Genomic DNA, 26,291 nt, shown 5'->3' on the forward strand with positions numbered 1-26,291 from the left:
TATATCTTTCCATACAAATATGTGAAAACATCCAAATATGTGAGTACAGTTGTGCTTGTCAGCACATGCATGTTTAGAAGCCAGAGGTTGATGGTTGGTGTATTCTTCTTCTTCTTCTAGTTTCTTCTCTGTTGTTGTAATAAAACACCCTGACCAAAAGCAACATAGGAGAGGAAAGGGTTTATTTCTAGGTCACAGTCCATCATTGAGGAAAATTAGGGCAGAGACTTAAGGCAGGAGCAATGGAGGGATGCTTGCTTGCTTAGGGACATAATGCTCACAGTGGACTGGGTCCTCCTACATGAGTTAGCAATACAGATAATGCCCCACAGACAGGCCACTCTGATCCAGACAATGCTTCAGCTTAGGTTCCCTCTTCCTAGGTAACTCTAATTTTTGTTAAGTTGACAATAAAAACTAAACAGCACAGCTGTCTGCTTCATTTTGTGAAGACATGGTCTCTTTGAACCTGACAAGGTTGGCTGATGAGCAAGCTCCTAGAATTTGCCTCTCCACGCTGTTCCCATACCAGCACTGTTGTTATAGGCACATGCTATAATACTTGGGTTTTCACATGGGTGCTAGCGATCATAATTCAGGTCCTCATACATGCCAAACAAGTGCTTTACTCACTGATATACCTGTCCAACTCTTTTATATGGTTATCTATAGTGTTGGTATTCATCTACATTCCCACCAAAAAGGTGTGGGTTTTCTTTTTTTCTACATCATCACCAGTGTTCATTATCATCCATCTTTGTGATGACCACCATTTTAACTTGTGTGAGGTCATATCTGATGGTACTTATTTTTACTTTTTAGTGATTTTATTTTATTTTGTTTCATATGTATGCGTGTTTTACTTATATATGTTTGCACACCACATACATGCAGTGTACTTGGAGAATAAAAGAGGGCATTGGATCCCCTGGAAGTGGAATTAAAGACAGTTGTCAGTCACCATGTGGGTGCTGGGGATTGAACTCAGGTCCTCTGAAAGAATAGCAAGTGCTCTTAACCACTGACCCATTTCTCCATCCCCGTAATTCTATTTTTAATTTGTATTTTCTTAGCAATTGGCGATGTTGAGCATTTTGTGTATCTGCTTGCTGGCAGCATATTTTCTTTTGAGAAATGTCTGTTTAAGTCTGCTGTCCATGTTTAAATTGATATTTCCTTTCTATCTTTTGAAGTGTTTTGGGACAGAAACACACACAAGGAGAAATAAAAAGAAAAGCAGAGAGAGACCATGTAGTTCAGGCTATTCTCAAACTCCCTATATAGTAAGGGTGACCTTGAACTTCTCATCCTCTTGCCTCCATATTATAAGTTTTGGGGTTATGGAATATACCACCATATGATACTGCTTAACCTCTTTCTGATAGAATTTGATGCCTACACATAGGGGGTAAATTACATCTGGTACTGTTAACCAGGCCAAAAGTTTGTAGCTAAGGAGATCATAGCTACTGTTGTTGTTTTGTTAAAAGGGCATGAGGTACATGTCAAAATTTCCTTCTAAACAGTTATGTTTACACCCATAGAATGGTGCTTCTGTCAGCTTTGGTCAGGGAAATTTTTTCACAGTGCTCAGTGGTAACTGGTGAAAATGCAAAGAGTAAGTGACTATTGAATGCTCAGCCATAAGCAGGACATCAATATCTCCATAGTTCAGGGAACATCGTAGGAGGGATAGAAATAATGTAAGAGCTGTAGGAGAGTGGGCAGGCCGGGGTGGAACTCTGGCTTCTGGGCATGACATGACTGTCGCACTCTTGAATTCACAGTAGCTGTGATTACCTGAACAATATCTCCACAGGATTGGGCCTGGCAACACCTTGACGTAGAAAGGGGAGGTTCCTGTAGCCTCACTCCTCTCTGAAAATATCTGTAGATAATGGCAGATAAGGGAGGGGAGGGACATTTTCTTCAGTGCGATAGCCACAGCCATGCTAAACTGCTCTAGAGGAACTTTCCCTAATGAAACTCATTGGGTAACACACACACAACAGACACAAGGGTAGAAGAGACCTTTGTTAGAAAGAGGAAGGTGGTTAGCAGGAATGGAAATGGGACAAGGGAGGAATATGGCCAAAATATAATGCATGCATGTATGAAAATGTCACAATGAAACCCATTATGTATAATTAATATATGCTAATAAAACATCAAAATTTGATACAATTTCTCTTGTATATTTTTGCTTTTATTGCCTATGCTCTTCAGGTAATATAAAAATATTGCACAGATTAATATCTATATTTTGCCATCAATGTCACTAAAAGTTTTATAATTTCAGATTATGTATTTAAATCATTAATTCATTTTGAGTTGAGTTTTTAGCAATATTTTATTAATTCTTTGAGAACTTGATACAATGTACTCTGAACATATTCTCCTCTTCTCAACTCTTCTCTTGCATCCTTACAGCTCCCCTCCCATCCTTGCTTACTCACCTATTCTTGTTTTATTCCTTGCCTCATAGGGAAAGCTTTGCAACTTTTTAACTGTTAACAAGATGATAGTTTACGGTATTATAATACATAGCTTGTACATTCTTGTGTTGAGGTGCTTTGTTTTTTGAGCTTTATTCTTGATAAACCCAAATTGTTATGAGTGTTTTGTTGGCTGCTTTTGCTTTTATTTTTATTTTTGAGTCAGGGTTACAATCTGTAGCCTAGGCTGGCCTAGAACTCATTATATAGCCCAGGCTAGTCTCAAGCTTACGACAATTTGCACACCTTAGCTTTCTGAGTGTTAGGACTGTAGGCATGAGTTAACCATGCTAAGAGCCTTTTTTATTTTAACTTTTTTTTTTGAGATTTTTATATGTGAGCATTGTATTGATATAATTTCCATTTGATTTAGGGTTTCTATTGCTGTGAAGAGACATTGTGACCACAGCAACTCTTGTAAAGGAAACCATCTAATTGGGACTGGCTTACAGTACAGAGGTTTAGTCCATTATCATCATGGTGAGAAGCATGGCAGCAACACAGGCAGACATGATGCTGAAGAAGGAGATGGGAGTTCTACATCTGAATCAGCAGGCAGCAGAAGAGAGAGTCACTGGACTTAGCTTGAGCATCTGAGACCTCGAAGCCCACCCCCAGTGACACACTTCCTTCAACAAGTCACATTTACTACAAAAGTCCATATGTCCTAACAGTGCCACTCCCTATGAGCTTGGGGGCCATTAAACTACCACATCACCTTTCTCCTCAAACTCCTCCTTTATTCCCCGACTCCATCTCAAATTTATAACCTCTTTTTCTTTGTTATTGCTACGTGTGTGTGTGTGTGCATGCACGCATATATTTTTCTAGGGCACTCATCCCCAGATTTGCCTCCCACCCAGTAGCTCTTCATCTATGGGTGGGGCCTTGTGAATTTTTTTCCATTTATGTGGAAAAACACCTCTTTACTGGTGTTGTCATTATGTAGTTTTTGTTTAGGCAACAACATTTTTGAGGTCTTACAGCTGCAACACTGGAAGTTTTTTTTTTTTTTTAAATCATGAAATGTACCGTTGAGCTGCCTGCAGATTGTGTAGTGTGCCTTAGGTTCCCAGCTTCTGTGAGCTGTCATCCATGTTATGGGAGGCTTTGGTGGTGCAGCTGTCTTTGAGTTATTTCTGCTTCTATAAGTAACACCTTACCTATACTCTTATATGTAACACCAATAAAAACTCATTAGCTTAATGAGATGGACTTGAGTGACACTTTTTCTCTTGTCATTTCCCCATCTGAGGCAAGTAGGCATTTCTTCATATCTCCCCAGGAATAGTATCACATAACAATATAATACTATATCTTGGAGAATGTTCTGTGTGTGCTTGAGAAGAATACATTTTTGTGCTGCTGGTTGAGAGTGCTGTGAGAGTGCTGTACTTAATAAAACGATGGGCATTTTAATTTGGTTTGATCTGACCTAATTGGACTTCTTTGCATTGGCAGAGCTTCCCCTCTTATTATTTTTTTCTTAACACAGGTTACTCCTGCTTCCTAAGTGAAGACCAACCTACAAAATGCTCCCAGGACAACGCCAAAAGCACCTGTACCAGCTCCTGATACTTCATCATTGGTACCAGCTCTCCTGGATCAAAAACACCTGCCAACTAAAATCTGGTTTGTGTCTCATCCCATGGCTAGCCCCATTTCACAGGACCAATGATATCAATATTTTCTTCCTCCTAGACATCTAAAATAAATGCCTAGTATCTCCAGGGTGACAGCACACAGGATGCCTTTTCCAGCCGCACCTCCTGCTAAAGGTGGACCCACCAACACCCAGCTCTCCCCTCCTCACATCGCCCTGTTCCCTCAGGAAGTAGCCAGACTTGAGTCTACGCCATTTTTCCAAAGAGAGCCTAATTATCACTTCAACTTCTTGTCACCCCTATTTCCAAAGAGTCTGGAATGTTAAGTCTGGGCCATAGTCTCCAGCCCTTGGTATCCATCCCAGCCGCCCTGGCCTGAGAGTATATTGGTCTGGACTCCAAATCCCAGCATGCCAGGTCCTCAACCCTCCCTCAGGGAGGGTCAGGCCCACTCCCACAGGGTATTTAAGTGGGCTCCCAGAGGAGAAACACATGATTCCGGGTTTGCATGTGCTCCCCGCTTTCTTGTCTCCCCGCCATGCGCTCGGCCACCCAAGAGCGCTGTACTTAATAAAACGGTGTGCATTGTTGAAAACGTGTCTATTATGTTCCTTTTATTTTTTCCATCAGAACATTCGGTAATTGCTCTCCGTAATAGTTGCTTCAAAGTTGGGTACAAATACATTTACATTATTACACACTTGGCCACAATATCATTAGCTTGTCTCTTAAAATGTTTTTGTTTTCTTAAAATCAATTTTGTTTGATATATTAGCTATTCCTACTTTGTTTTTCCTTCTATTTGCATAGAATAACTTTTTTATGTCTTCACTTTCACTGTATGTGTGTCCTTACTAGTAAAGTGAATTATTTGTAGGTAACATATAATTGAATCTTATGCTTTCCCCTATTCAACTACTCTATGTCTTTTGGTTTGATAATTTAAATTACATTTAAGCTAATTATTAGTAGATAAGGATTTAATTCAGCTATTTGATTCCTGAGAGTGCAAACTAGCGTGTCTCTGAATCCTGTTTGTCTTTGACTCTTTGTCTTCTGTTCATTTGCCTTGTTCAACTTCGACATGGCAAACTAGCACTTGTTTCATTTTTTATATTTTATTTTGTTTTTTTTTTATGTCTTAGAAGCCTGTTCTTTTCTAATGAGGGACAGAAAGGGGGTGGATCCAGATAGGAAGGCAGGTGGGGAAGAACTGGGAGGAGTAGAGAAAGGGGAAACTATAATCAGGATATATTGTGTGAGAAAATAATCTATTTTTCAATAAAAAGAAAAAAGTTATGATACTGACAAGACACATGTACATATACCAACACACTTGTGTGTATATATTTCAAGCGTATGAAGGCAATAAGTTAAAGCTAATTACATTTTTGTCAATTAGAAATTAGAAATTTCTTGTCAAATAGAAATCAAAGATGACATACACCTTGATTCCAGCAGAGGTAGAGGCAGTTGGTTCTTTGAGTTCAAGGCCAGCCTGGTCTACAGAATGATTTCCAGGACAGCTGGGGCTGTTACACAAAGGGACCCTGTATTGAAAAGAAAAAAATTATTTGAGATATTCTAAAATTAGAGTTCACCAAATATCTTAGCAATGTAGAATTATGAAGTTGAAATACTGAGACTTAAGGAGCTATGTGTCAACCCTTCCTAACTTAACAAAAAGCTAGGAAGTTATGAAAAATGGTTCCCATGCGCTAACTGAATGTGTTCTAAACTTAATGCTTTGCTTTTACACTTGTTTCATACATGTAGGTATTGTATCTCAAGATTGAAGTGTTAAAACAAAAGGTGAGTTGTAATGGGTCTGGCAGAGATGAAGATGTTCTAAAGAGACAATTGTGTCTCTCATTCTGACTATGAGACTATTCAAAAATCCCTCCTGCCAAGGAAATATGCATTTCCCTGGGCATATCATGCTGGGAGAAAGAATAGGTCTTAGCCAGAGGGACAAACTTCTCCTGGAAAGAAGTTTCACAGTTCTAATAATTTTGTCAAATCACCTCACAGAATGAGACAATGATGGGAGAGTGGTAAACAGAACCACATCTTACCTTGGATTGCCTAGATATGCATGTCTTTAGCTCTCAATTGAAACTTTAATCTCATTTCAGGACCTAGAAGTTGGATTGGCAAGGTTCACTGGATTTTTCTGTCCCTCTTCCAAATCTGGATACATTGAAGAAATCCAGAAAATGGAGGGAGAGAAGAGAAAGAGAGGGAGGGAGAGAGAGAAAAAGAAAGGAAATAAAGAAGTTCTTTATGAAGAATCAGCAACCTGTATATCTCAATTTTTCAATACTCTAAATGATATAATTCTGAATTGACTGTCAGCATAATTCTCTATTATCCCTTTTCCTCATGCCCTAGAATAGCATTTTTCTACTCAAATTCTGATATTTCGGTTCAAGTCACCAAATCTCATCTTACTGATTTTTTTCTTTCATCAACAACAACAACAAAAAAATACTGTAAATATCAATGTGGATGATTGGCAGAACCTAGTCTTCAGGAAATTTTTCACTGTTTTTATAACACTAAATATAATGTTTTACAGTAAATAATAGAAAAATGTTCATGTTAAGTACTGTTTGCACTATATTTTGCTTAATAAGTTGCAGTAAGATTGTTGATTCTTGTGGGAGACCTGCCCTTTCCTGAGCAGCAATGGAGAAGGGGATTGTGGGGGTGAGCACAGAGGGGAGTGGGGGAGGGCCTGGGAGAAGAAGAGGGAGGGGAAACTGTAGCTGGGATGTAAAATACATAAACAAATTTAGTTTTTAAAAAAAGAACGTTATTTTTGTATTAGCCCAAAAGACTTCCATCCATTTTATATTGCTTCTCAAAGTTATTACAATATGCAAATGTATGTAGACCAGCATCTTTACATATTATCTTTGTCATTGTTATTTGTATAACTTTTGCAGACAGCTGTGCTTTTTTGTTAAATTGGGTTTTTTTTTTTTTTGAGCTGTATATTTTTCTCCACTCCCCTCCCCTTCTACCCTCTACCATGGTCCCCACGCTCCCAATTTACTCAGGACATCTTGTCTTTTTCTACTTCCCATGTAGATTGGATCCATGTATGTCTCTCTTAGGGTCCTCATTGTTCTCTTGGTTTTCTGGGATTGTGAATTGTGGGCTGGTTTCCTTTGCTTTATGTTTAAAAGCCACTTATGAGTGAGTACATGTGATAATTGTCTTTCTGTGTCTGGGTTACCTCACTCAAAATAATGTTTTCTAGATCCATCCATTTGCAAATTTCAAGATGTCATTATTTTTCTCTGCTATGTAGTACTCCATTGTGTAAATGTACCACATTTTCCTTATCCATTCTTTGGTCAAGGGGCATTTAGGTTGTTTGCAGGTTCTGGCTATGACAAACAATGCTGCTATGAACAAAGTTGAGCACGTGTCCTTGTGGTATGATTGAGCATCCTTTGGGTACATGCCCAAAAGTTGTACTGCTGAGTCTTGAGGTAGGTTGTTTCCTTAGTTTCTAAGAAATTGCCATACTGATATTCAAAGGGGCTGTACCAGTTTACATTCCCACCAGCAATGGAGGAGTGTTCCCTTTACCCCACAACCTCTCCAGCGTAAGTACTCATCAGTGTTTTTGATCTTGGCCATTCTTACAGGTGTAAGAAGGAATCTCAGAGTTTTTTTTGACTTGCATTTCTCTGATGGCTAAGGATGTTGAGCATTTTCTTGCGTGTGTTTCAGCCATTTTAGATACCTCTGATGAGAGTTCTCTGTTTAGGTCTCTACCCCCTTTTTATTGGATTATTTGTTCTTTTGATGACCAATTTCTTGAGTTTTTTGTATATTTTGGAGATTAGCCATATGTTTGATGTGGGGTTGGTGAAAATCTTTTCCCATTCAGTAGGCTGCCTTTTGTCTCATTGACTGTGTCCTTTGCTTTACAGAAGTTTCTCAGTTTCAGGAGTCCCATTTATTTATTGTTGCTCTCAGTCCCTGTGATACTGGTGTTAGGAAGTGGTCTCCTGTGCCAATGCATTCAACTGTACTTCCCACTTTCTCTTTTATGAGCTTTAGTGTGGTTGATTTTATGTTGAGTGCTTTGATCCATTTGGATTTATAATCCTCTCTAGGGCTGGGATTAAAAGCATGCACTATCGTCATTAAAGGCATGCATCTCCCAGTTTCTATGGCAACTAGTAAGACTACCTGAACTAAAGGTGTGTGTCATTATGGCTACTGAGATTAAAGGTGTGTGTTACCATAGTCTGGTCTGTAAGGCCGTGTTTCTGTGGATGCAGATAACTTCCTTGGGTTGGAGTTTTCCTTTGTGTAGGGTTGGGTTTATGTCTAAATATTTGTTCAATATGGTTCTGAATATCTTGTTTTGTCCATCCAGGGTGATTGAAAGTTTTTCTGGGTTAAGTAGTCTGGGCTGGCATCCGTGATCTCTTAATGTCTGCAGAACGCTTGACCAGGACCTTCTGGTTTTCATTGTTTCCATTGAGAAGTCTGATAGGTCTCACTTTATATGATACTTGGTCTTTTTCCTTAGCAGCTCTTAATATTCTTTCTTTATTCTGTATGTTTAGTGTTTCATTATTATGTAGTGTGAGGGTACTTTTTTTTGATCCAGTCTGTTGGTGTTCTGTAAGCTTCTTGTGTCTTCATATGCAACAATTGAAAAACTGGCTGTCATATTTAATAACCAAAGTTCTTAAGTGTTACCTCAAAGATGGCTCTTACAAAAAGTATATTAGACCCTATGGAAAACTCTAATGTCTCTCTGCTATTAGATTTCCTATCCAAATGGTCAACTAATTCCTTATAGCTATTAGAAAATTTGCTGATCCCACTAAACCCAGTAGCAATAAAACATTGACAGATACTTGAAGGGCATTTCTGATCAATGTTATTTTTTTGTAGTGCTGGGGATCAAACTCACATATCCTAGGCAAGTGTTCTAGTACTGAGCCACATCCCAGCTCCATTGTTGTTGAGAGATCCTAAAATAACATACAGTGGAAATAGTAAAGATCACCCAATGTGCAGAGAGTTTTTATTCAGGGTTTACTGAAGCAAAGAGACAACCACTGTCACTTTTGTTTTAGCAGAGAATGGCAGGTAGAGGAGTGAGAAAATTTTATAGTGGGAAAGGTCAAGCTTCTGGTATGTACAGGTTGGCAGCCATTAAATTGGGGGAAGCTGCAGACCAGCTAACAAGAAATGGGGCATCCTATGTGATTTCTCAGAGTTGTGTATTTGACTGTCTCTTGTTGGACCTAAGTTAGAAGCATAGCCAAAAATTATGGAAGTTGTTAATTATTAATCAAGTCCTGGCCATTTGTGGCTGGTTATTACAGAAGTTATACTTTAGCTTCCTAGATTGTTACTAATGTTAGTAAAATGACACCATCCAAGGTCTGATTTGAAGGAGTTAGGTTTCCAGGGCTATTTATTGTAGAAAAAAAGTGTCAATTTTTCTGAGAAGGTTGCTAAAATCTTTGGGTTATAATTTTACTTTCGTATATGGTCGAACTTTGCCAATTTGTGTTTTCTGGTTCTCAGTTAGATATCTCACATACAGCAATGAGAACAATAGCATTCAAGCTGACCTGGAAAGAAATTTGTTGGTGTTCTGATACTACTGCACCCTCAAGGAGCAATCCTTATGGCTATGAAAACTACATAAACAAACTCTCTGGAAAAGTTTCCTTGTGAATGGATATGATAGAGCAGGTGGTTCTTTACTGAAATATAGCCACATCATGATAAGAAGGGACAGAAATAGAGCAAATGTATGATACAGTTAGTATTTATTTTTGAAGTAATGTGGCCACCTCTGAGGATTCGATAGGACACGATATAATTTTGTGTGTGGCTATCAAACTAGCAACTTTATTTAAATTGCCAAGAATTCGGGTGATGTATTTTGGGTGTCCATAGAAGCACCCTTTTCTATGTGCTTGACAATCACCAGGAAATGAGTTCTAGTGCGCATTAATATAAACAAGAAGAAACACTCAACTTTTCAAATCTACATGTGTCTTCAGCTGTGGCAGTATATAAGATAGTATATTTAACTGCATTTTGGGCTTGCTTCTGGCCAGCCTCATTTTACTACAGATTACAGCATCTCTTCTGGAATGCCCTACCCCCCCCCCCCACCGCCGACAAGCCTCACTTATCGAAGATGAGCCTGTCCTCCAAGCCAAGGACATTTACCACTTGATTCAGAAGCTAATCAGACACAAATATTTGGGTAATGGTGTGCTACAGGCTCATAACCAATGTTATGGATCTATGTACTGGATGCAAGGTGGTTAGCATAAAATCTTGCCAGAGTATGACATCATACGATTCAATAAAACCAGTTGGTATTGCACTAAATGACACAAAATTATCTTCACAGGAACATATAGAATACTGTCTGCATAGGTTACCATGTAAGTCTATGAGGAAACCACACTATTTCCTCCATCCATTAATTCCTTCTCCTTGCAATCTGGGCAATGTTTCCTGCAATTGACTGTGACTCAAAATACCAGTTGCCTTTTGGTAACTAATAGAAAGCTTCCCCAAAGACTGCATAAATCATGCTAATTGCAGTTTTCCAAAGCTGACAATGAGGTATCCTAATAGCCCCCGTGGTGCTAACTACCCTAGGACCACTTAATTTTGGATGTAACTGCAATAGGACAATGGCAGGACCCCATAAAAATATTATATTTTCTGTACTGTAAGGGTTGGGACTTTGCACAGTGAAATTGTCTAGATAGCTACAGGTTTCTTAATTAGAGCTAAATCCCAGCCCTTTGGCTCTTTGGAGAAGGGACAGGCTCTTATAGCTGGCAGCAATGTAAGAGCTCTTAGAGGCTTCAAGAGAGAAAATGACAGAGGAGACAAGGGAAGGAATTAGAGCTTCACCTTCCCACGCAGCACGCATATTTTTCCCCATAAACGGTTTTGAGGAAGATGCAAATCCTAAGGATGCTAACTACCAATTTTGAAAATCTATTAAGTACCTGACAATTGAGTAGAAACCATCTAATAGATACCCTGACTCTGAGAAATGGCTAGTGTTACCTCCATCTTTATTCTCTGCCCATCTGCTCCAAGCTCCTTGTTTTACCCTACCAAAGCCTCCCTCCAGCCATTGCGCAGTTTTGGTGCAGAATCACCAGATCCACTTTCGCAGACCCACGGGAGGGGCTGGGCGGGGCGGGGTCGCCTTGCCGCAGAGCCCAACTGCGCCTGCGCGGACTGCGGCAGAAGGCGGGGTGTGAGAATCGAGTATTCTGAGACTAGCGTTCTCCGTTGGCTAGAACCTTCCTTCTTTCCCACCACCTCTAATTTCGGCTCCTGTGACTTGCTTGGAACTTTGGTTCTGGCAACAGCAGCAGCATTACTTGCTAGTGGCAGTTCTGTGCAGGGGCGCCTACACACCTCGCGTCCTCTTCTGCGAGACCGCGGGCCTGTCGGTGTCAGCTTCCACACGCAGGTCGACAGGACCATGTCGCTGGTAAGCCAGAATTCGCGCCGCCGCCGCGGTGGCAGGGCAAATGCGCGCAACAGCAGCGGGAAAGGTCTCCCTGCTGCCGTGCCAGGCCCAGACGTCCCTCAGGATCCCAGCGATCCTCAGATCCTTCAGGGCCACTGCGCCTCTAAGGGCCCAGGCACCTCCGGGCTACCCATCCCCCGGGAGGGCCCAAGCACCTCTGTGCGACCCACCGCCTCAGAGGGCTCAAGCGCCTCCGGGCAGCTCATCATCTCTGAGGGCCCGAGCACCTCGGAGCTGCCCACCTCCGGGAAGGAGGGCCCTGGCACCTCCCGGCCTCTTGCAGTCTCTGCGGGGCTGAACACCGCTATGCCAATCACCGCTGCGGAGGGCCCGAGCACCACTGTGTCGCCCACTGCTCCTAAGGGCTCAAAGGCCTCCGAGCATCTCGATGTCTCTGAAGGGCTGAACATCTCCAAGCAGCCCCACTCCGATGAGGGCCCTAGTGTGCAGCCCACCCTGGCTGAGGGCCTGGGAACCTCGGTGCCGCCCACCTTCTCCGAGGAATCGGGCATTTCCGCGCCGCTTCCCTCTGGCGAGGGCCCGAGCACCTCCGTGTCGCCCACCATCTCGGAGGGACCGGGCATCAACATGCCCTCCCCCGCTTGTGAGGCCCCAAGCACTTCGGTGCCGCCCACTGCCTCTGATGGACTGGCCATCAACCTGCCGTCCACCTCTGCTGAGGGCCCGAGCATCTCCGAGCTGCTCTCGGCTTCGGAGGATTCCGACATCTCCGTGTCGCCCCCCTCCGCGGAGGGCCTGAGCATCTCTATGCCGCCCCCCTCCGGTGAGGTCCAGAGCACCTGGGTGCCGCCCACCATCTTGGGGGGAGCTAGAGTCAAAGTGCCTCCCACCTCCAAAAAGGGACTGCGCACCTTGGTGCGGCCCGCTGCCCGCGAGAGCCCGAGAGCCTACGCCGAGGGCTGGGGCGCATCCCTGCGATCCATTTCTGCTGAGCGCTTCAGCATCTCGGTGGCGTCCTGCGCCGCGGAATCCGCCACCTGTGGGCTGCTTCCCTGCCGTGAGGGCCCGAGCACCTCCGGGCTGCTTCCCTGCGTGGAGGGCCCGAGCACCTCCGGGCTGCACACCCTGGGGAAAGGGCCGAGCACCTTGCAGATGCCCCTCGCTGCCGAGGGCTCTAGCGCTTCCGGAGTGTGCACTGCCGCTGACAACCCTGAGGCTGAGCTGAGCTGCGGTGCTTCTGGCGGCCTGAACTTATTCAAATGCACCTCCCTTGCTCTGCAAAAGGCCTCAGCTCCCTCTGTACGCCCGAAGCGTTCAGAAGGCTCCTTGGAATTCCAGGTCCTGAGAGACAGTGAGAATTCCAACTCTATTACCATTATGGGCCTTGGCACCGCCCACGTTGCCCTTACCCTGAAGCCTCAGGAGCCTATGGAGCAAAACGTAGCAGAATTGCTGCAGTTTCTGCTGTTGAAGGATCAGACCAAGTACCCTATTAAGGAATCGGAAATGAGGGAGTTCATTGTTCAAGAATACCGCAGCCAGTTCCCTGAGATCCTGAGGCGGGCAGCAGCCCACCTGGAGTGCATTTTTAGGTTTGAACTGAAGGAGCTAGATCCCGAGGAGCACACCTACATCCTGCTCAACAAACTGGGACCTGTGCCGTTTGAAGGGTTGGGAGACATCCCCAATGGGCCAAAGATGGGCCTCCTGATGATGATCCTGGGACAGATATTCCTAAATGGCAACCAAGCCAGGGAAGCTGATATTTGGGAGATGCTCTGGAGGTTCGGGGTGCAGCGTGAAAGAAGGCTTTCTGTTTTTGGCAACCCGAGGAGGCTTCTGTCTGTTGAGTTCGTGTGGCAGCGTTACTTGGACTACAGGCCGATAACTGACTGTGTACCAGTTGAGTATGAATTTTACTGGGGCCCACGATCCCACGTCGAGACCACCAAGATGAAAATCCTGAAGTTCATGGCTAAGATCTATAACAAAGATCCTATGGACTGGCCAGCGCAGTACAATGAAGCCCTGGAAGAAGACGCTGTCCGAGATGTTGCTAATGGATGGCGGCGGCCTGTTCCTCACTTTAGGAGGCGCTTTTTTGAGGAAGTTTCTCCAGAGCTCCTGGCTCCTGATTCAGATGCTCCTGGCTGTCCCACAAAGTATTCTCCCCATTCATGGCCTGAGTCAAGATTAGAGAGCAAGGCAAGGAAGTTGGTCCAGTTATTTCTGCTGATGGATTCAACTAAGCTGCCTATACCAAAGAAAGGAATTCTGTATTACATTGGTCGAGAGTGTAGCAAAGTGTTCCCTGACCTCCTGAATCGGGCTGCTCGCACCCTAAATCATGTGTATGGCACAGAGCTAGTGGTCCTTGATCCCAGGAACCACTCTTACACCCTGTACAACCGAAGAGAAATGGAAGATGCTGAAGAGATTATGGACAGTCCAAACAGGCCCGGCAACAACTTCCTAATGCAGGTTCTGAGCTTCATCTTTATAATGGGCAACCATGCGAGGGAGTCTGCAGTCTGGGCCTTTCTGAGGGGCTTGGGAGTTCAAAATGGAAGAAAGCATGTGATCACCTGTAGGTATTTGAGCCAGCGCTACATTGACAGTTTGCGGGTTCCTGACAGTGATCCGGTGCAATATGATTTTGTGTGGGGCCCTAGAGCCCGCTTGGAAACCTCCAAGATGAAAGTCCTGCGATATGTGGCCCGAATCCACAGGAAGGAGCCACAGGACTGGCCGGAGCAGTACAGGGAGGCCCTGGAAGATGAGGCCAATAGAGCTGACGCCGGGCACCGGCCCTTGGTTGTTCGCAACTTGCGATAGATGACTGTATGGCAGTCAGCGAGGCCTTGTAGGGCAGGGCCTAGAGCCCTGGTTCTCATGTATTGGGGTTGGGGGGGGGGGTCACGTATTGTATTTGATATTTGTGTTCCAGTTCCATTTATGTGTTTTCATATTTGGTTCTTGTTTGGTATCTTGAAGTTTCAATTGTTTTAATAATATTGTCTAGTGATGTAAATGTGATTGACTATTTGCTGTCTCTGTTGTACTTTGGTATAAGAGTTTTGATAGTGTTATACAACGTTTTGGGACTCTTTCCATCTTATTGCATTGTCAAAATGATAATATATAGCATATAGCTATAGATACAGGCTTTTCCTTGAAAGCTTTAAAAAAATCATCAGTAAAGTGGTCTAGCTTCAGATATTAAACAAACAAATATACAACAACTGACAAAGCACTAAGTTGTGGCTGGCTTCCCTTTCCGTCTGCTATTGTGTGAAGAATACTAATGTTTTCCTGTATTTGCTTTGCTGTGCTAAAATGTGTTGAAAAATAAAGGTGTAATAAAGCAAACAATGTTGATGCACTAATTTATTCAATAAATATTTATTCAATTCCTGTCATACAATGGAGAGAGTAGTATATTCTGTAATAGTATGATAGACATTTACAAGATACAGTACCTTCTCCAGAACTCAAGAACCAGAAGTTTTATTATGATATAAGCTATGTAGTACACTAAGTAGAGAGTTCTATGGGAGTTAAGAGGAAACACATCAATCTAATTCCTGAATCCAAATAGTCCATAGTGAATATAATGGGGGTGGGAGGACAAGATTGAATTCTTCATACAGCACGAGGTAAAAGGACTTAAATCTGGATTTAGTTGTCAGTGAGTATTGGTGTGGATTGGTAAGAGATTTCACATGTCATAAGCTGTCTCATTAAGGTATTTGAGCCATGGGGCTGGAGTGATAGTTCACTGGTTAAGAGTACTTATTGCTCTCCCGGGGGACCCAAGTTTGGTTCCCAACACCCACTTTGGGCACCTCACAACTGCCTGTAACCCCATCTCCAGGGGATTCAATGCCTTTTGGCCCTAGCAGCAACCCACACATGTGGCAGACATTCACACAAAAATATACACATGCATAATAATAAAAAATTAATAAAAAAGATATATGAGTCCATGAGCTGGGGATTTAACTCAGACTGTCTGCACAAGACCCTGGATTCTATGTCAAGTACCACATAAACCAGTTGTGGTAGCTCACACCTGTAGTCCTGGCACTCAGGAAGTAGAGGCAGGAGGGACAGAAATTCAAGGTTATTATGAGCTACACTGAGAGCTCAAGGTCAGCCTGGGATCCATAAGGACTTGTCTTAAATACTTAAAAAAAAGGATGTTTGAATTAGTTTCCTCTGAGTTATACTGTAGTTTTGATATGTATCCCCAAACTGAGTCCTTAGCCCCAAATGGTATATCTTTCTTACCCCTACCATCACTGAGGAGAGAATTTTAAGAGCTGGATGATGGGAAAGAGTGTTGAGGAATTTGTGGAATACAAAGCTCTTCACTGGGCATGGCTGTTGTGCCCTTGAGCTCATACCAACTGTGGCTATCCTTGCAATACCTGCACAAGATCAATTTAGTCAAAATTGTCCTATCGATGGGGAAAGTGCTCTCCAGGCTCCACCTTTGCTGACGAGCTAGCTATTGGCAGTTGAGCTGCTGTGGGAGAGAGAATACTTTTTTAAATTTGTGGCCACTGGTAGATTTTCCATGCTCCATTAGATAGCCCCACACCCCTGCACACAGGAGCAGTACACATTGGACCTAGTAGATTATGAAAAAAAGGACACAACATTGTGGGAGGGCATGTTGGGGAAGACTTGGAAGGAAAAATGGGGAGGGGTGGATATGATCATGGTTCATTGTATATGTGTATGATATTCTCAAAAATAAAGAAAAAGTAATGTTTTTAAAAAGGATTGGAGAAATGACTCAGAAGTTAAGAGCACTTGCTACTCTTCTAGAGGACCTCAGTCCAGTTTTCCAGCACCCATACCAAGCAACTCATTGACACCTGAAACTCCAGCTTCAGAGATCCTACGTCCTCTTCTGGATTCCACAGGTACCTGCAGACACATGGCATCCACACAAACACATGTGCATGCATGCACATGCATTTAAATATAATTAAAATTAACCATGTAAATACATAAATAAATACATGTATAAATAAATAACTCTCTTAACTTTCAGTGATATATACCAACACACTTTTTGAGCCCATTTTCTATGATCTCCATGGGTTTCCTGTCATTCTGTTTATATTGTCTTCATTCAGGTAAACAAGCTAAAGGAGTAGCCCACATACAGAAAATCTATTTTTTTCTAGCAAAGGTAAAATAGCCCTACTAGAACAACATGGTGCTTTTAAAAATTTATGCTTAGTTGTATTATAGTCCATTGGCAAAATCTATGTCAAATAGTCAACCTTGTGCCAATGGAAGGATAGTGTATTTCTTCCAAGGAAGGATATGTAGTAACTGGCCTAAGAGAAGCTACACATATTTTGAATAAAAAAAGTCAGCTGACTGTATGAGATTTTAGTATTTGTTGTGAGATGGAAAGCTATTGAAAAATTTTCATCTGAGGACTGGAAGGACTAGAGTTAGTTTTGACAGAATTATGTTGGCTCTTGTACTGAAAAACTAAAAGGCCAAGGAAAACAGAACTTCTAATTTTAAGACAGAATTTTTTTCTTAATTCTTTTAAGAAAATATACTTTTTCAAGGAAAATTGAACTAAATAATTAGAGTCAGTCAATCTGTTTTTTAATAAAATACCCAAGAAAACAGTCTCCATTGTATTGTAAGATATTAAAGGAATTAACACATAGTGATTAGAGCTATACTGCCTGCTACAAACCCATGGTCTCCCTCATTATCAGATATGAGACACTGAATAAGTTCTTAACACTTTTGCACTTCAGTAAACCTGTTTTTAAGATGAGCATAATGATTTTACCTGGTCCATAATTATGTAATAATTAAATATAACATGTAAAATACAACATGACCAGATATAATTAGCAATGCATAGATGATGTTGCAAGCTGATTTTCTTTTCCAGGAATTAAGCTGAGAAGTGGAAATTTCCCTGAAAATCTTACCGGGGAGTGTGTTGGGATTCAATACCTGTGAGAATGCAAAAGAAGCTGAAATCTGCAGAATTGCCCCAAGTTAGGAAAAGTGACTGAATTTTTATACTTCCATAGTGCTGCTCAGCCATTGGATGTATCCTGACCCTGGTGAAGAGATTTGTCTGTACAGAAGTCAGTTTTTTTCCAGAAAAAAGTGATCTATGGAAGTATAAACCCAGCAACTCTCAATAGCCTTAAGTACTGAAGCACTTCAGCCCGGGAGAATTGAGAATCTGGGTTATTGTTTCATTCATTTTAAGCCCACCTTTCTGTAATTCTTCTTTCTCTTATTGTTATTATCACTATTGTTGTCATCAAAAGGGATTAAACAGCTTTTCATTGTTCTTCATGGGTATTGTTCATCCACCTCAATGAACTATTTTACTTTTGGCTTGACCTTCTTGAAAGAAAGATTCTGATGATATCTTTTACTAGTTAAGTTCTGTATCACTTTTCCATGTTTCTTAGTAGAGGTGTGTCTTTTGGAGTAGCATATATTCATCATACAAAATGTGGGATTTCACTGTGACATTCTCATACATATATATCATGTACTTTGATCTTTTTTTTTTTACCTCATCACACTCTCTTGTTCCTTCTCCCCCATCTCACTGATCCTGTTTCTCTTCCTAAATAATCTTTCTTCTGCCTTTCAAGTTTTACTTTATTTTATTTATACTTCGATTATATATGGGAGAAAACATTTGTTTTTTTGGATTTGGCTTATTTTGATTAACATGATGATCTGATTCAACTCCATCCATTTTCCTGTCATAATATAATTTTGTTCTTTTATGGTTACATTATGAATATATGTCACATTTCTTTATCTAGTCATCCATGATGGACACTTAGACCTATTTGCATAAGTTGGTGATTGTGAACGGAGCCACAATAAACATGGATGAGCAGGCATCTCTGTGCCAAGCTAACTTGGAATCCTGAAGGCAAGTACCTAAAAATAATATGGCCGGATAATAAGGTAACGTTAATTTTATTTTCTTGGGTAATATCCACAATGATTTCTGTAGTGAATGCACTGATTTATATTTCCCTGAGTGGTGTATAGGGGGCGCTTTCCCCCTGTATCCTCACCAGCATTTGTTGTTTCTTTTGTTTATAACCAGTCTGACCAGGGTAAAATGGATCAGCATGTACTTTTGATGTACATTTCTCTGATAGTTTCGAATGTTGGGTAATTTTTTGTATACATTTGTCTGTCGATAGCTTTCATCTGGACTCTTTCAGCTCCATGTGCAGACACACCCACTTCCGCACACAAATAAAGTAAGTCTTTTTTAAAAAACTGGTACATGGAAGAGAAAATATAATTACAGGATTGACTACTGTCAGTTTCGTTGATTAAGTAGATGGTACCAGAGCAATCATTTTAGAGATGAATATGATTTTTTGCTGATTAAAATATTTTGTTCTATCTCTTTCTAGATTAGAATATTTCAATGAACAATGACAAGAATTTGGTAAGTAAATAGTAGTCATTAGATTTGTATGAAAATGTGTGATGAAATATCTAGCTCTCAGATAATTATACAAAATGCAAAAACAAAAAAGTAACTCCAAGACAAAATTCAAGTCACTAAGTGAGAAAAGGTAGAAAACTGGGAGATAGCAAGTATTCTTCAGGAAAGTTACTTAAATTGAGAGTCAAATAGTGTTTTTACTTCTTTCCTTCTTGAAAGTGGTATTACTGGCATTCAGTGTTTAACTGAAATTATCTCTTAATGAGTGCAGATTAAATTATCACTTTTCCATGCAGAGATAGCATACCATTTCCAGCAAAAACCAAGCTTTCTAAAAGAGTATATATAATTGTTATTTTATTTTTATCTCTTACAATTTATTTCTAAACTCAGTACAATTAGGGTTCTCTTCTATTGCTCAGCTTCAACTACACTTCATAATGTATGCAATAACATCTAAATTTATAAATCCACTGATCACTTATCAAAATATATTACACACTAGTCTCCCAGTTTCTTCCTGTTCTACTACCAGCTGTTTTCCTCTCTTAGAATTCTAGGAATATACCAGTTAATCCTTGACTCTGTTTTCTTTTTCTGCATGTATACACCCCCTGCCCAGTTATTCTCACTCTTCTCTTATTTCCTAGATTTACAAATTATTTGTTATGCTAGTGATTCCAATTTTTATTTCTAATATTGGAGTTTGAATTCCCACCATGAGGTTCCTCTCAAAACTAACTAATTTATCAAAATTTTCGCGTTTATGCATAATATGCACTACATTCTAAAATACTCAAATTTGAGCTCTTGGGATTCTCTTTCAAATCTGTTCTTTCAGTTGATTTTCTCATCTTAAAGAAAATTGGTTGACAATAAATGATGGTTGATTAATTCTTAAAGCTAAGCAGTGTAAATGCTTGGTTTCATACCAGACTGCCTTTTCATTTCAAGGATTTTAGGAAATCTACCAATTTAGGAAATGCTAGCAAATTCTAACAGTTATATAATGAAAATAAATCTAGAATCTGAAAATTAACTCCATAATACTACTGTGTTCATAGTCAACCAAACTGTTGGTATGGGCTTAGAATTTTTCTTTCTAGTTTTGACATTGTTCTAAACAATTTATTGTCAACACAATAGCCAGAAGGATTCTGGAAGGGTATGTTGAATTTCTATAAATGGCTTATGGTGTGGGAAATCCTTCTGTATACGTGTTGCTTTTATTAGTTAATGAATAAAGTTGCTTTCAGCTAATGGCTTAACAGAGTAAAGCCAGGTGGCAAATCCAAACAGAGATGTAGAGAGAGAGTAGGTGGAGTCAGGGAAAAGCCATGTAGCTGCCACAGAAGACAGACACCTCTGCGGGAGCGTGCCAAAACTTTGCCAATAAGCCATGACCTCGTGGTGATGCACAGATTAATGGAGATGGGTTAGTTTAGGAAGTAAGAGCTAGCCAATAAGAGGCTAGAGCTAATAGGCCAAGCAGTGATTTAATTAATACAGTTTCTATGTGGTTATTTCAAGTCTGGGCGGCTGGGAACACATGAGTGGCCTTCACCAACAGACTTACATCTCCTTTCGATGTATTGATTTGCTCACAATACACATTTCAGTAATATGGTCCAGCCCACAAGTCTTTTCAGACTTTATCTCATAGTATAGTTTTTTTCCCTCACACTTTTATTTTCTCTGCTTCTTGGACAAATCAGACAGATTGTACTGCTGAGCTTTTCTACCTGTTCTCATTACATAGAACACCTCAAATATATAAATGACTTATGGACTTCTTTTATGATGTTACTAAAATGCAGTTTTTAGGAAAGATAGTCTATCTTAAATTATAACTTCCTTCTTTGTTTTGTTTATTCTTCCAAGCACAAATTATCAACAGTCTATCTTAAACAATATTTGATTTTCACTACTTAGAGAGTTCATGACCACCCTGGGCTGTATGAAATCCTACATCAAACAAGAACAGTGACAAAACATTGTTTTTTTCCCAATTGGATTTTGGGCTTACTTGGAATTCATATTTTTCCTTGCCTACTTGTTTTTTTTTTTTTTTTGGAATGGAAACATGTGTTGTATGCCTATCTCAGCATTGTAGTTTGAATAAAGATGACTTGCTTGATTTCATTAGGCTCAGGATCAATCATGACTTGAGTTTTATTCCTATATTATTTACATAAGACTCTGGAATTTGGACTTGGAAGAAGTTGAGAATTTGGGGGTACTGGGATAGAATGAATGTATTTGCACATGAGAAAGATAATAATTTTAGATATGGCTGGTGGAATACTATACATCCTTCAAAAGTTGACTCAAGGGAAATTTACCAGTAAATTAATATTAATAATATTTATACATAAGGACTTTGGGAGGTAATTAGTATTAAATGAAGTCATTATGGTCTCTGTCTTTCTCCTTGCCACCTTGGGATAAGTAATTTGAGTTTTCCTTGCATATTTGCTACCATGATGTTCTACCTCACCATAGGTCTGTAGCAGGAGCCAGAAGAGGGCATTTGGATGTCCCCAAACTCAAGTTAATAGATGTTGCGAACTGGCATGTGGATGCTTGGAGCTGAACCTGGGTCCTCTGCAAGAACAGTAAGTTCTCTTTAGCTCCCAGAAGCAGTTTTTGAAGGTGCCGTTCTCTCTCTTTATGTCCCTAGGTGCTTTGATGAAAAAATCTGTTGAGTGTAAGTATGTAGGTTTGTTTAGGATCTTTCTATCCTGTTTCACTGATCAATTGATATCTCTATTTTGATAGCATCCTCTTTTTTCCATATAAGAAAATCTTTAACTGGGGACATCGCCTTGGGCTCCTGGGAGCCACTCTAGGTTCAAGTCTCTTGCCAACCCTAAGGTGGCTCCCTTAACTAAGAATTGTGCTTCCGTGCTCCCCTATCCAACCTTCCTTTATCCCAATTATCCTTTTTCCCCAAGTTCCCCCCATCATCCCCTTCTCACTTTTCTCTCCCCATCTTCCCTTACCCTCATCCCACCCCACCCCCCAAGATCCCAATTTTCTCCCCGGCAATTTTGTCTACTTCCCATAGCCAAGAGGATAACTATATGTTTTTCCTTGGGTTCACCTTCGTACATGGGATAAAACCGGACTCTCTGAACATGGCAAACAATGAGGGCTGATGAGAAGCCAAGGACAATGGCACGGGGTTTTGATCCTACGTAATGTGCTGGCTTTGTGGGAGCCTAGCCAGTTTGGATGTTCACCTTCCTAGATATGGACGGAGGGGGGAGGACCTAGGACTTACCACAGGGCAGGGAACACTGACTGCTCTTTGGACTGGAGAGGGAGGGGGAGAGGAGTGGGGGGACGGGGAGAAGGGTGGGAGGAGGGGGAGGGAAATGGGAGGCTGGGAGGAGGCGGAAACTTGTTTTTTTTCCTTTTCTCAATAAAAAAAGTTTTCCTAAAAAAAAAATCTTTAATTTTAAACAACAATTAGCATGTAGCCACAGGTATCATGTTTTATTAAAATCACATAAAAACCTAGGCACAAACCTACATTCATTTTGCTTCGAAAAATTATTTGAAGATTTGAATATATACAAACATGCTACAGTATGCACAGGACAAAAATTTTAAAACCAAGTGTAGAGAGATAAATTAATTTTACACACAACTTCCTATATAAATTTGGCATTTATTTTACTTGAAGACAATGGAAACTTTCAAAAAAGTATGACTGTGGAAGAATAAAACATTTATTGCATATGTTGTAATTCCAGCTAGTAAAATCCTAACAATTTGCTTTTACAAAACAGTAAATTTGACTTAAAAATTTGTCTGAGAAGATTAATAAAATAACCTCATGTTTATCACAATTCACTAATCCTTACTATCTATGGATTCAATTTATATTCCTCTTTCACTTTAGTTTCTGAATGCTTACATAGTCCAGTGCCTTCCTTTCCAGTTTCTTCTTGTTTGTTTGTTTGTTTGTTTTGTTTTGTTTTGTTTTGTTTTGAGATAGGGTTTTTTCTGTGTAGCCCTGGTTGTTATGGAACTTCTCTCTGTAAGCCAGGCTGGTCTCCAACTCAGAGATCTACTTGCTTCTGCCTCCCCAGTGCTGGGATTTAAGGTGTGTCTGTCCCACCATTGCCTGGCTTCTTTCCAGCTTTTTTATTTTCCTCCTTCCATTTTCCAAATTCTTCTTAGAAGATGTCTTTCTTGACTTAAATTCAATTTCTGGTATAACACATTTCGCTGACAATCTGGCAGACATTCTTGTGGGCTCCTGTTTAGTTAATTTGAGTCTATCTATAGGGAACACTGTGGCTTGGACTCTACAGTTCCTTTTGGATTACAATTTCTATATGGTATATTTCACTATGGGATTGTGAAACTTCTTGCTTTGTCCTTTTAGCAGAAGCTGCCTTAGCTGATTGAAGTTTTCTACAGTTTTATGCAGATTTTGTGCATCTTATTCCTATTTGTATGGAAAATGGCATAGAATCATATGGCAATTTCAGAATATTAATTCTTTAAATCCATAAATAGGACATACAGAACCATTTATTTGGGCCTTCTTTAAGTACTTTCATAGTTTCCACCTTTTTAGGTAAATTATTCATAAGTACATATAGTTTGTATTATAAATGAACCTGTTTTTTAAATTATATTTTTAAATAATTTGCCATTAATGTTAGAAATATAATTGAGTTTTATGTGTTGATTTTGTAACCAGCAGCTATCCTGATTTTTTTTTATAGTTCTGAGAAGTGGGTTTTTTTCTTTTGCTAGATTATCTACAACTTTCTGTATATAAGATCATATCATCTACCAGAGAGACTTCTTCCTCACCTTTTTGAATTTCTCTATTTGTTCCACTGGTTTCTATGGATAGGACTGCCAGTTCTGTATTGGACAGAAGTGGTGAGTGAAGGCATCCTTGTCATATTATTGGCCTTAGAAGAAAAACTTTCCACATTCCGGCTTTGAATCTAATGCTGTCTGTGGGTTTGTAATATTTTAAAGCCATTTTGTTTTTTAAATTTACATTATTTTATGTGCATCAGTGTTTTGCCTGCATGTATGTCTTTGATGGTGTTGGATTTCCTGGAACTGAAGTTGCAGACAGTTGCCATGTGGGTGCTGGGAGTTGAACTTAGTCTTCTAGAAGAGCAGTCAGTGCCTTTACCGCTGAGCCATCTCTCTAGGCACAAGCCATTTTGTTTTGAGGAACATTTTTCCATACTGAATTTATCAAGCATTTATCCTGGAAGGTTGTTGAGTGCTGTCAAAAGCCTTCTCTACATCTATTAAGATAACCACACTGTTTTTGTCCTTCATTCTATCAATGTAATATACAGCAATTATGTACTTGTATACATTGAGCCATTCCTCTACTCCAGAGATATATCCCACTTTGTTTGGGTAATTGGTAATGTTCATCAACTATTGAATAATGTTTTGTTGAAGATCTTTGTTGCAGGAGGTCCTCCCACTCCTCCAGCCTATAGCTGCTGAGATACCAGCCCATTGGGGCGTGGTCTCTCTCCCTTTAAAAAAGGGGCCACTTCCCTCTCCTCTCTCTCTTCACTTCCTGCTCCGCCAGCGACTAGACTCCCTTCCTGGTTGCGTAGAGGGCTGTTGCCTGGGACAGTGATCTGTAAGTTTTTTTCCCCTTTAAATAAATACCACCCTATTAATCATAATTCCAAACTGATGTGGCATTGTTTGTGACTTACGCCTTCATTTTGGCACCCAACATTTGGTTTTACAACCTCTCCTTTCCCAGCTCGGCTGCCGGTCGCAGCCGAGTTTGGCTTGGCGGGAGCCCTCCCTTCCTCAGCCACCGCCTGTGCCTTGCAGCTGCGGCCTTGGCCTCCCCACGTGGATTTAAACTCCACAGGCTCGCGTAGTCTCTGCCTGCGTGGTTTGCTCTTTTCTGAGTCGTTTTTAAATCTCCCTTGCAAGCACAGTTCTTAAGTGGCGCGAACCAGAGCACGTGGTTGCTGAAAGCTGCAACCCCTCAGGGTGACTCTGTCACGTGGAGTCATAAGCGGCTTCCAGGTTGCTCTTCTCTACCCCTGGATTCTGGGTTTCTGGTTCTGTCTCTGGAATTGATTTAATTACATTTACTTTGTTGAGAAACTTGCATTTTCCAGTTTTTAACATCTACTAAGGCACTGAAACAGGACCCCGTTTTCATCGCGACTCGGCAACAGCGCCACCTGCTGGATAATAGGTAATATGGCAGTTTTCGTTTCTAACGCAAATTTTACTGCTTTGTTTTCACTAATACAATGGATTAGTAAATTTATATTTACTAATACAATGGATTACGTCATACAAGGTTTATATGATTATGGGGATACCTTGATTTGCTTGTTACTAGGTTTCAGTTTTCTTTTCCATATTCTGTCATTAAGGAAGAATATGGCACTCCTAAGAACGATAGAATCTTTACGAACTAATAATGAACAACTAATTGACAGGATTTAAATTATTGAAAATCAGAGGTTATCTGAACAAGTGGATACTATGACAGACAAAATTGACTCCATATCCAAGGGTATTAGAAAGTTACCTGAAAGGGTTCAGGCTGTTGAATTTGACGTTCAGACTTTATCACAAAGTTTTGATAAGGTAACAGACAGAATGTACCTCCAAGATGGGAATCTACATGATATACAAGAAAAGTTTAAGGAGGACATGTTATCTTTGAAGGAAAAAATTAAAGCTTTGGAATCACAGGTGCAGAATGGGGACCAAAAAATTGATGCCTCAGTGAAATCACTGGAAATATATCAGGTCAGGAGATTCAGGATTTAAGAGAGACAATGATAAAAAGATTTGAAAAAATTGGAGAAAATATTGCAGCTGGTGAACAGAGTAAGGAGTCACAAGGACAGGATACAATGCCTCCACTAGCTATTAGAACTGGCTTACCCAGGGTTCTAGCAACATACCCTATACTTAATTCTGACAAAGCGTCAACTTCTAAAGGCTTAAAGGGAGCCAATAGCAATGAATGATCTGAAAGAAATTAAGCAAGCTGTTGTTAATTTTGGCTTGCACAATGCATATGTAAAGGAAATGATAAGGACTTGGGCTTCTAATGCTAGAGCTACCCCCCATGATTTCCATCAGTTAGTGTCTGCAGTTTTAGATAATGGACCTTCCTTGATGTTTGGAATTTATTTCAGAGA

At 40.5% G+C, this 26,291-nt stretch overlaps 1 protein-coding gene across 1 annotated transcript; it reads left to right on the forward strand.

Annotated features, from left to right (window-relative positions):
* Positions 1-11,380: 11,380 nt before the first annotated feature.
* On the forward strand, positions 11,381-15,030 carry LOC121444292 (melanoma-associated antigen E1-like). The gene has a single exon (XM_041646114.1). The coding sequence runs from the start codon at positions 11,613-11,615 to the stop codon at positions 14,454-14,456; it is 2,844 nt and encodes a 947-aa protein (XP_041502048.1). The 5' UTR covers positions 11,381-11,612; the 3' UTR covers positions 14,457-15,030.
* The last annotated feature ends 11,261 nt before the right edge of the window (positions 15,031-26,291 follow it).

This window comes from Microtus oregoni, unplaced genomic scaffold (assembly GCF_018167655.1).
Source record: "Microtus oregoni isolate MIOR12 unplaced genomic scaffold, Mior012 000119F_ref0000445, whole genome shotgun sequence".
NCBI lineage: Eukaryota > Metazoa > Chordata > Mammalia > Rodentia > Cricetidae > Microtus > Microtus oregoni.